General features: G+C 41.2%; 1 protein-coding gene across 2 annotated transcripts in view; it reads right to left on the reverse strand.

Moving 5' to 3' along the window:
- hacl1 (2-hydroxyacyl-CoA lyase 1) overlaps nt 1-12,534 on the reverse strand; it is an 82,634-nt gene that overhangs the window by 43,122 nt on the left and 26,978 nt on the right. For both annotated transcript variants that reach the window (XM_068005861.1, XM_068005851.1), the window contains exon 9: nt 6,622-6,757. In XM_068005861.1, coding sequence (XP_067861962.1) covers nt 6,622-6,757 — 136 coding nt within the window. The remainder of the gene's footprint in view (nt 1-6,621; nt 6,758-12,534) is intronic.

The raw sequence follows: 12,534 nt of genomic DNA on the forward strand, positions 1-12,534 counted from the left end.
ATCTTATATGTTTCAATAAGATCACCTCTCATTCTTCCAAACTCCAGTGTATACAGGCCCAACATGTCCAACCTTTCCTCATAAGATAACCCCCTCATCCCAGGAATCAGTCAAGTGAACCTTGTCTGAACTGCCTCCAAAGCAATTATGTCCTTTCTTAAGGAAGGAGACCAAAACTGCACACAGTATTCTAGATGTGGTCTCACCAATGCCCTCTACAACTGTAGCAAAACATCTCTACTTTTATATTCCATTCCCCTTGCAATAAATGACATCATTCTATTTGCCTTCCTAATCACTTGCTGTACCTGCATACCAACTTTTTGTGATTCATGTACTAGGACACCCAGATCCCTCTGTACCTCAGAGTTCTGCAGTCTCTCTCCATTTAAATATACTGCTTTTCTATTCCTCCTGCCAAAGTGGACAAGTTCACATTTTCCCACGTTATATTCCATCTGACAAATTGTTGCCCACTCACTTAACCTATCTATATCCCTTTGCAGGCTCCTCATGTCCTCTTCACAATTTACTTTCCTACCTACCTTTGTGTCATCAGCAAATTTAGCAACCATACTTTCGGTCCCTTAATCCAAGTCATTGATATAGATTGTAAATAGTTGAGGCCCAAGCACTGATCCCTGTGGCACTCCACTTGTTACATCTTGCCAACCTGAAAATGACCCATTTTTGCCTACTCTCTGTTTCCTGTTAGCTAACCAATCCTTTATCCATGCTAATATGTTACCCCCTACATCATGAACTCTTATTTTGTGTAGTAGCCTTTGATGCCTTCTGGAAGAATTCCCTGCAAGATGCCAACGAGAAAGTAATATTCCAGTTGTAGACCGCTTTGGGACGTCCTGAGGTCGTGAAGGGCTATATAAATGCAAGTTCTTTCTTTTACAAAAGTGCTGAGTCAGTAAGATGTGTATGAATTAAATTTCATGACACAAATCTGTGCAGATTTATGTGAGAAAATAATGAGTAATCTGATAAACAGAAGCAGCTATAATTTCTGTCTACTAAAACAAGATCATCCTTCTTTATAAATAAAATCTGTAATGGGAAAAAAATTAAAAGATTACAAGCTGAACATTTACAGAAATAACATCTACTGGAGAACAGCTTTGGCTGATCCAACTTTAAAATACATAGACAAAACAGTTTAGATTTTTCCAGAGAGACTGACAACAAAAAAAAGAAAAAGATTGAGTGAGCGCCACAATTATCTTTTGAAAGCACAAAACGCTACTTGTCTGGTTCAAATAAAATTCTACCAGAAAGATTCTGAGTAGATGGACTTGCTTAAAAATGAAATTTCAACATCAGAACCTATTTTAAATCTCGCCGCCTAAAAAATTTGGATCAACTTTGTTAATTTTTTTTTGAAAATGAGACAGCAAGTGCTGACAACATCAGGAGAATGGTTTGGAGGAGCTGAGCTCAGCAGTATAAAAGAATTGAATTAACATGGACTGAATAATTCAACTAAAGCTGAAAAACCCTGAGCTATTGATGGTATTGCTGATGTTAGCTGAGCTCTGTCACATGGTCACATCAGTAAATCCTATCAAGTGGCATAATGGATAAATGCACCACATGAAGTGGCACAGGACAGAAAGGTTCCAGGTCTGTTCTGAATTAGTCAGTCTGAGATGATGAGAATACACAATTGGCCTCAGCACCCCTGGCCACGGAGGGAAATGGAAAATAGAAACAGGAGCCCTGGCTGATCAATCTGTATTCAATGGCTGCCACTGAAACTGCATGCGGGAAACTAAGTTCAGCCTTGCTGTCATGCACCGCATTGACACCCATAATTCAAGTGCACACAAGAAAAGTGATTGCTCAAACTAGGTGCTAGACGGCTGCTAAGCAGCCATACGCAGAATTGCTGCTTTACAAAACTTTGTCGGAGTCACCACAAACTGGCAATGTCACTCAGAGGATGGCTGGAACAAGAAACAAAAACAATCACAATGATATAGCATGGATGGGGTGTTTTGCCGAGATTGCAGATACGTCACATTAATGGGTAAAGTAAAAGGAACCTTATTTTGCATCTTCACACTCTATGTTTGAAAAAGGCTGGGAGAAAATAAATCACAAGGGATTTGTTTGTGGGCACTGACATGCACTTGTTAGCCAATTCAGCTAATGCATGGCCCAAAGAGGAAAAAATATAGAAAAACAGAAATGTAACTGTACTAGATAGTCTGGAGCAACAACAAATGGAAGCGGTGGACTGACCAGTCAATGATTCTAATGTACCCTCAGAAGCCACTAGTGAGCGATAGAAACTTAGGAAACTGGGCAGGTGGTTCCCGATGGATCAACAGATTAAAACAGTAAGTAGCTGATCCAGAGAGACCAGGATGCCAGATTTAATTTCTAGTACATGTTGGTTTAGCAGATCTCTGCCGAGGTGGTGGTAGAGGGGGCAAAACTAACCTCAATGGCCCCAGGCTGGGGTGAGGAAAAATCATTCAGTGTTCTCAATCCCAATCGTTATCTGCCCATTCCGACTGGAACTGTGCATGTGTGGATATTGGGCGAGGACAGGGTCAGTTGGATTGTAATGCCCCTCCAGTCGAATAGCCTGCTGACACTGTACCTAAACTCAAATATGAAGATCACTTAAACAAGATGTCAGATGGCAACTGGAATCTGTGTAACCCTACCCCAGTAGTCAATGCCATTAGAAGATAAATGGATGGGACAAAATTGATTGATTTATTTTTTAAAAACCGGACAGAAGGGAATGGTTAAACAGATACAACATCTCCACTCCACTGATTCCTGTCTTAGAAAATAAATAGCAATTATATTAGTGCCATAGGTCAAATGGAAGATAGCAATGGCCACTACTCTACTGATTCAATATGGCAGCTTGCAACAATGGATTTCAAATCTTCAGCTTTCAGCAAAATCACCTTCCTATCAAGGCCATTCTCTGTCTGAAGATCAAACCCTGGTGAATCATAATTCCGGTAATCTAAAAAGATAGTTAATACATTTTTTTTTAAAAAGAGAATTAGCAAAGTTTTATCTTTACTCACTAACTCTTTAAACATTTCTTGTCACTAAAACAGCCTAAGATTCATAGTTTGAATTAACCTAAACTGACTCCTCGAGCAACTGGAAACAGATGGAATGTTATTTGTGAATCATAATTAAGCCAATTTGTACCACAATAAATATCCCATATTTATTGTTCTTATTTCACAGAAATGGCAACACAATTGAGATCAGATGACACTAAGAAAAACACACATGAACCAGTCTGTGATCAAAGTTAGTGTGCAATTCAGTGGCTGTTGTCCCACACAGGCATATTGATCATAAGAACATAAGAAATAGGAGCAGGAGTAGGCCATACGGCCCTTCGACCTGCTCCGCCATTCAATCAGATATCGGCTGATCTACCTCAACTTCACTTTCCTACCCAATCCCCATATCAGTGTAGTTCTCACTTAAAAATAAAACATACATCTAACTCTAATATTTCAATGATAGTTGGCTATTTCCTCAGAGCTGCTCTCACTCCAAATGATGTACTACATGGTTGAGATACCAAAGTCTAAGCTCCAGTGAAATCTGAATCATATACAGGTTTGGACCTACAGTTCTCAGAGAGGGGAGGGAAGAGGGGGAAACATTGGGGATACAAAGAGGTTGGTGATGATGATTGAAAAAGAAGCTGGTTGTGGGAAGTGGTGGTAAAAGTTGAGCGACTTGGAGTGGCAAGACTTAGGAAGGAAAGAAGGAGGAAAATTAGAGATTCTAGAGAGTTTGATGGTGATGAATGGTGAGCATGGAACACGTTGGTGGGATGAGATACGATTGGGAAAGAGGGAGAATGTTGAGGGAAGGGTATGGGGTAAAGTTGAAAAATAAACCCCCACAGGGAGAACAGCTAATGGCTCAAGGAGCCTTCATCTTCCTTCAAAACCCCTCCCACAGTTTGGCTCATAATCACCCTTCACTCGTAGCCCCTTACCTTCTACCCACATTCCCAAATACAGTTGGCATATACAGTATGTGTCTTTTAAAACGCAATGCTGGCTCAACCAGCACAAACACAGCCATACCTGGCGAGAGGCCCAATTAAAACACTCAATGCCAGTTCTCTGCTCAGTGCTGGGAAATCAGCACGGAGAGAGGCCACAGGGCAAGAGGTCTGATGAAGGAAATTGTGGGGGGGGGGGGGGGGCGGGGGGGAGAGAGAAAGGAAGAGGAGGAAAGAGCCTGAAACTTCAGATTGTAATGGACAGTGGGTAGCTGCAGCACAAATAGGGCAGGGGGAGGTGTCAGCGCTTCTAGCAAGGACAGCGGCAGGAAAGAACCAGGGGCAGCAACAACCGAGAGGGCCAGTCAGTCCTGGGCTACTGCTGGGAATAGCAGATCCAGCCAATCACAGGTAAGTATAAACAATAGATTGTTACCATACAGTCACCTAGCTTGGAGACTGAGCTAAGAGGACTGAATCTGTACTTAATGACAGTGATAACAATTTTACAACACCAAGTTATAGTCCAGCAATTTTATTTTAAATTCACAAGCTTTCGGAGATTTCCTCCTTCCTCAGGTAAATGTTTCAGGAGCTCCTTGAAGCCTACGCATTTATACATATTGAACAATACATGGTGTTTACAGACTGCCCCTGCAACTGCCCGTTGCCAAGGCAATCACCGTGTTCAGACAGAGAGGTGTCACCTGCAGAACCCCCGAATACACATTCAACAAAAAAATAAACAAGCCTGAAGTTTCAGGCTTTTTCCCTGTTTGTTTTTTTGTTGAATGTGTATTCGGGGGTTCTGCAGGTGACACCTCTCTGTCTGAACACGGTGATTGCCTTGGCAACGGGCAGTTGCAGGGGCAGTCTGTAAACACCATGTATTGTTCTATATGTATAAATGCGTAGGCTTCAAGGAGCTCCTGAAACATTTACCTGAGGAAGGAGGAAATCTCCGAAAGCTTGTGAATTTAAAATAAAATTGCTGGACTATAACTTGGTGTTGTAAAATTGTTTACAATTGTCAACCCCAGTCCATCACCGGCATCTCCACATCATAATGACAGTGAAGTAAATAAACAGGACAACTGATGTATGACAGAGAATAACATGGAAAAAAGGGAACAACAAGAGAGAGTCTAACCACTTCCCCTTGACATTCAACGGCATTACCATCGCCGAAACCCCCACCATCAACATCCTGAGGGTCACCATTGACCGGAAACCGGAAAGTGGACCAGCAACATAAATACTGTGGCTACAAAAGCAGGTCAGCGGCTGGGTATTCTGCAGCGAGTGACTCACCTCCTGACTCCCCAAAGCCTTTCCACCATCTACAAGGCACAAGTCAGGAGTGTGATGGAATACTCTCCACTTGCCTGGATGAGTGCAGCTCCAACAATACTCAAGAAGCTCGACACAATCCAGGACAAAGCAGCCCACTTGATTGGCACCCCATCCACCACCCTAAACATTCACTCCCTTCACCACCGGTGCACTGTGGCTGCAGTGTGTACCATCCACAGGATGCACTGCAGCAACTCGCCAAGGCTTCTTCGACAGCACCTCCCAAACCCGCAATCTCTACCACCTAGAAGGACAAGGGCAGCAGGCACATGGGAGCACCGCCACCTGCACGTTCCCCTCCAAGTCACACACCATCCCGACTTGGAAATATATCGCCGTTCCTTCATCGTCGCTGGATCAAAATCCTGGAACTCCCTTCCTAACAACACTGTGGGAGAACCTTCACCACACGGACTGCAGCGGTTCAAGAAGGTGGCTCACCACCACCTTCTCAAGGGCAATTAGGGATGGGCAATAAATGCCAGCCTCGCCAGTGACGCCCACATCCCATGAATGAATAAAAAGTGTTATGGAATATATTGTTACAGGAAGTAACTGTTACTTACAGGAAGTGTGCACATACACAAGATTTAATATATTACTAGCAGATCTCCCATAGCACTGTTCACATGGAGGATACACTGTTTTATAATAACAGGAGTTTTATAAACAAAGCATGGTAGGGAAATTGTTAAGGGAAGTAATGATGGCACTTACAGAAAGTGCATGCTGCACAAGACTTCGTGCATATGTGCACACACATAGCTGCATTACATACGCCCACATCCCATGAACAAATAAAAAAAAGTTATCAGGAGCCAAGCATTTTTTTTTTAAAAAGACACTGAACAAGGTACAAACCATGGGATGGGCTGCAGAACATAGTTTTAGTCTGGCAGCCTTAATGTGGCCTGATGGGTGAAGATATATATTTTAATTGTCATAGAATTGTGAGATGAGTAGAAACCTGAACTGAGATGGGTAAAGCTAAAGATTCCGCAGTATGAAGGCTATGAAGGCAATGAAGGTGAACGTGAAGGTGAAGGTTAGCAACAGCTAATGGATGGTGACTATTGTAATTAAGAGTACAATGTAGGTGGAAAAAGTAATTTGCATTAGTCTTTCCGCGCAGGAAATGGAAATTGAACTCAAGCCCAAATATAAAGTTTTGTTAGATTGTTCAATATTTGAAATATAATGCCCGGAGTTGTTTTTTCAAATTTAAAAAAAATATCAGCTTCTTGTCTGATACTAACCTGGACCTGGCTGCAGACACACAGTTTAGATGGTTGTCGGGTACCACACCTTTCCCCATTGGAGTGGGCAGAAATGGTAGTCCACACAAGTTTACAAGCTTTCTGATATTATCTTCAGCACGTGAATAGGCTGCACCTTTAAGAAATTAAAATAACATCACATCGACATCCCTGAACAAATTCTTCCAATATAACTGTGAAAGCACAATATATCTTGCTACAATTCACAGAATCTTTGACTATTAATCCTACTAAACTAAAGTGGCAGGGGGTTAGGAACCTGAGCAGGGAGACAGAGGAAAGCGTGTCAGGAAGGGACAGAAGGTACGGAGTAAAAGGTAAAGTGTTAAAAAAGGAAAAAGCAGGAACTAAGTGTCACAAAACATATTTGAAAGTTCTTTATCTGAATGCACGTAGCATTCGTAACAAAATGGACGAGTTAACGGCACAAATAACTACGTATGGGTATGATCTTGTGGCCATTACAGAAACATGGCTGCAGGGTGACAACGACTGGGAATTAAATATGCCAGGGTATTTAACAATCAGGAAGGCAGGCAGGAAGGAAGGGGAGGTGGGGTGGCTATGTTAATAAAGGAAGGAATCACTAACACAGAGAAATGATATTGGGACAAAGGATCAGGATAATGAAACAGTTTGGGTAGAGATAAGGAATAATAAGGGGGAAAAAACACTAGTGGGAGTAGTATATAGGCCTCCTAATAGTTGCAACTCTGCTGGAAGAAGTATTAATCAGGAAATAGTCGGGGCATGCAATAAGGGAACAGCTATAATTATGGGGGATTTTAACTATCATATTAAATGGACAAATCAAATTGGGCAGGGCAGCCTTGAGGAAGAGTTTATTGAGTGTATTAGAGATGGATTTCTTGAGCAGTATGTAACTGATCCTACAAGGGGGCAAGCAACCTTGGACCTGGTCCTGTGTAATGAGCCAGGATTAATTAATAATGTCCTAGTTAAGGATCCCCTTGGAATGAGTGACCAAAACATGGTTACGTTCCATATCCAATTAGAGGGTGAGAAGGTTGGTTCTCAAACAAGCGTACAGAGCTTGAATAAAGGAGACTATGATGGTATGAGAGCGGAATTGATTAAAGTGGACTGGGAAAATAGATTAAAGGGTAAGACGGTACATGAGCAGTGGTGTTCATTCAAGGAGTTATTTTACAACTTTCAAAAAAAAATATTCCACTGAGGAAAAAAGGGTGTAAAAGAAATGACAGCCATCCGTGGCTAAGTAAAGAAATTAAGGATAGTATCTGACTAAAAACAAGGACATATAAGGTAGCCAAACTTAGTGGGAGGATAGAAGATTGGGAAGTCTTCAAAAGACAGCAAAAAGTAACGAAAGGATTGATTAAGAAAGGGAAGATAGATTATGAAAATAAATTAGCAAAAAATATAAAAACAGATAGCAAGAGTTTCTACAGTTATATAAAAAGAAAAAGGGTGGCTAAGGCAAACGTAGGTCCCTTAGAGGATGAGACCGGGAAATTAATGGTGGGAAACATGGAGATGGCAAAAATGCTGAACAAATATTTTGTTTCAGTTTTTACGGTAGAGGACACTAAGAATATCCCAACACTGGACAAACAGGGGGCTCTAGGGGGGGAGGAGCTAAATACGATTAAAATCAGTAAGGAATTGGTACTCAGTAAAAATAATGGGACTCAAGGCGGATAAATCCCCTGGACCTGATGGCTTACATCCTCGGGTCTTGAGGGAAGTGGCAGTAGGGATTGTGGATGCTTTGGTAATAATTTTCCAAAATTCTCTGGACTCAGCAAAGGTCCCGGCAGATTGGAAAACTCCTAATGTAACACCCTTATTTAAAAAGGGTAGTAGGCAGAAGGCTGGAAATTATAGACCAGTTAGCCTAACATCTGTGGTGGGTAAAATTTTGGAGTCTATTATTAAGGAGACAGTAATGGAACATTTAGATAAACATAATTTAATAGGACAAAGTCAGCATGGCTTTATGAAGGGGAAGTCATGTCTGACAAATTTGCTTGAGTTCTTTGAGGACATAACGTACAGGGTGGATAAAGGGGAACCAGTGGACGTAGTGTATTTAGACTTCCAGAAGGCATTCGACAAGGTGCCACATAAAAGATTATTGCTCAAGATGAAGACTCACTGGATTGGGGATAATATTCTGGCATGGGTGGAGGATTGGTTATCTAACAGGAAGCAGAGAGTTGGGCTAAATGGTTCATTCTCGGACTGGCAACCAGTAGCCAGTGGTGTTCCGCAGGGGTCGGTGCTGGGTCCCCAACTCTTTACAATCTATATTAACGATTTGGAGGAGGGGACCGAGTGTAACATATCAAAGTTTGCAGATGATACAAAGATGGGAGGGAAAGTGGAGAGTGAGGAGGACATAAAAAACCTACAAGGGGATATGGACAGGCTGGGTGAGTGGGCGGAGATTTGGCAGATGCAATACAATATTGGAAAATGTGAGGTTATGCACTTTGGCAGGAAAAATCAGAGAGCAAGTTATTATCTTAATGGCGAGAAACTGGAAAGTACTGCAGTACAAAGGGATCTGGGGGTCCCAGTGCAAGAAAATCAAAAAGTTCGTACGCAGGTGTAGCAGGTGATCAAGAAGGCCAACGGAATGTTGGCTTTTATTGCTAGGGGGATAGAATATAAAAACAGGGAGGTATTGCTGCAGTTATATAAGGTATTGGTGAGACCGCACCTGGAATACTGCATACAGTTTTGGTCTCCATACTTAAGAAAAGACATACTTGCTCTCGAGGCAGTACAAAGAAGGTTCACTCGGTTAATCCCGGAGATGAGGGGGTGGACATATGAGGAGAGGTTGAGTAGACTGGGACTCTACTCATTGGAGTTCAGAAGAATGAGAGGCGATCTTATTGAAACATATAAGATTGTGAAGGGGCTTGATCGGGTGGATGCGGTAAGGATGTTCCCAAGGATGGGTGAAACTAGAACGAGGGGGCATAATCTTAGAATAAGGGGCTGCTCTTTCAAAACTGAGATGAGGAGAAACTTCTTCACTCAGATGGTAGTAGGTCTGTGGAATTTGCTGCCCCAGGAAGCGACATCATTAAATAAATTTAAAACAGAAATAGACAGTTTCCTAGAAGTAAAGGGAATTAGGGGTTACGGGGAGCGGGCAGGAAATTGGACATGAAGCTGAGTTCGGATCGGTCAAGGCCCTGTGGGTGGCGGAGCGGGCCCAGGGGCTGAGTGGCCGGGTCCTGCTCCTACTTCTTGTGTTCTTTAGATTTGAGGTTAGGATCAGATCAGCCATGATCTTATTGAATGGCGGAGCAGGCTCGAGGGGCCAATTGGCCTACTCCTGCTCCTATTTCTTACGTTCTTACATTCTGTGGTCTTCAGACCTTCATATTAATTTGTTTATGCAGTAGCTCTTCTTTATATTCATTAGAAACAATGCAATTTAAAATTTCCTTTAAATGAATAAGGAACATCTTACTCAAATCAATTTATTGTATCACATTTACTGCTTTTATTATAATGAACAGCATGAAAGAGCAATTTAAATGAACCTTAACTGCATTTAAAAGTTAAGAAATTGTACTATAAACACATATTGAATATTTATTGATTTCCCCTGAAACATTAAACTGTCTTTTCTCTTTACAAATGTGGACTGACCTGCTTCCAGGGTGTTCCGTTTTTTTTTAGCAATTGCAGTTTTTGGCTTTTTATTTGAATATTTCTGTTTCATTTCTGGTACGTTCAATTATCCATTTAACATGAATTTACTAGGATTATTAAATACCTATCTATTCATGTAATTAAAAGTCATGTGTGCACATTGTATGTGAAAAGGTATCTGTCACATCTGTAAAGTGTTTTATTTTGCTGGCTCACATATCATTCACAAGAAACAAACAAGACAAATCACTGCCCATTGAATGATGCTGACTGCATCAAATATTATTGAACAGTTAATTTCCGACAACTGAATTTTAAAAAAATGCACAATAGATTTGTCAACTCATCCATATTGAACCTTTTTTTTGTGTTTGAAATGTTAACATTTCCCTCCACGGGCCTCCCTCTCCCTTTGGGACCTGGAGTTTGAGTTTTGCTATGTTTCTGGAACTTGCACCATTCTCTTTTTGAAAGGGAGGCCCAACAAAGTCGCAGACTACAACTCCCAGCATGCACCAGTGTTACAGAGTACAACTCAGAAATTGCTGCTGCCACCTACTGCTCAAAGTGGAAAGGGAGGATGCTTACAAAGCAGAAGATATGGCATGGTCTGAATGGCCAGCCTTGCTGTATATTTTTTTACAAAAAGCATCTCAGTTTTCTGATCAAACAAAAATTAATTCTCCCACATATAATATCCTGAAAGGAAATCAAATTCAAGAAAAAAAACATTTCTCTCAAGTTTGCCATGTCCCTGTTATTACTAAACAGCTAAGTCCTATTGTAAAGTAGGTTAACAGGCAGTGGTTAAGCTACTAACATTCATCCTGCTTAGAGGTCAGTATATTGAGTAAAGGTTTAAAGCAGATTGTCACAACTCGGTATGTAACTGCAGTGACTTAAATGACCATTTTTTCTGCACTGCGCTGAGTGTGTTATCTGAATCTACTTTTTGTTGAAGTCCAGTGATTTTAATGTTAGAATTCTGTACCTGATCCCCAGTCCCCATCCCCACCCCAGGCTGTGTTGCCCTCCTCAGCTCTAGTGGGACTACGCTATATAACACAACCACGCTTCAGACCTCACACTACTAGTGAGCAATGTCATGGGATGATCAGCCATTAAATAAACCAGCATCATTTCTGCCATTATTCCATTAACATAAACTGCTGTTATTGTGGGGTATATCACTTATATATTAATAGTAGCAGCATCTGGCTGGGTTATCCTTATTGATGCTGAGGAAAAAACAAAAGTCAATTGTGACTTTAACAACTATTTTATTTCAATATTTCAAATAACTATAATCCCTCCAGAGTAAATTATCTTGGCTTCAAAGGCTGAATCATTGATGCATTTTCCAGCATTTGAGTGAATAAAAAAAAGTGCCAAAGCACAAAATTTCCTGAGGCAGGAGGCGTGCTCACCCACTAGTAGCCCTCTTCTGCAGCTATAACCTAGATTCAGTGCTGGAAGCTTGTAATTTATGGAGCTTCAGCTTGTTCAGTTTGCACTATTGAACAGTTCTATGAAAACTAACTCACTCTCCTATTGGTACAACAGCCTCCAGCCAGCTGTTTACCTAATGAAATGGTCTACCTCTCTGCTACTAGTGCTCTAATATGAAATAATAATGCACAGGTCTGACATCTGAGCTGCTAGAAGAGCAGCAATCTTAGAGCAACTCTCGATGGAGGTCAGTACAATATTTATTTCATGAGCGAGCAAGGGCAACAGTTATCTAGTGGTTTGGTTTAATATTGGTCTTGTTGTTTAAACAGGTTCTGCAAATGATATTGCAAGCCTTCCAACTCTTCTGCATAGGAATCTCATATGTGAGATCAAGGTCCCTCGTCTCATGCTGCAGAGTGACACAGAAATAAAGTTATATGGGCTGCACAATGGAGAGACTTGTTTCAGCAAATACGCACGAGGATCACTTCAGCCGAGTATGCACACAAACAGAAACAAAGTGGTGTTCACATTCAGGCCAGGCCAGCAGGGTGGAAGGTATCTATATCATCAATGTATCTATATGGAGAATAGAAAGGTCATCAGATTGAGTGAACTGAACTTTTAACCTTCTGCATTGCTGATGTATTTTTTGTTTTTGTTTTTAAAATAGGAGCAAGAATTGATGCTGGACATCATTTAGATAGCAGGGAAAATCTTCCTTTGTTTGTGAAAATAGGAAACAGAGAGTACTCATGAGAGACAAAGAGGGTGAAATTCCAC

Source organism: Heptranchias perlo, chromosome 2 (assembly GCF_035084215.1).
Source record: "Heptranchias perlo isolate sHepPer1 chromosome 2, sHepPer1.hap1, whole genome shotgun sequence".
NCBI classification, from domain to species: domain Eukaryota; kingdom Metazoa; phylum Chordata; class Chondrichthyes; order Hexanchiformes; family Hexanchidae; genus Heptranchias; species Heptranchias perlo.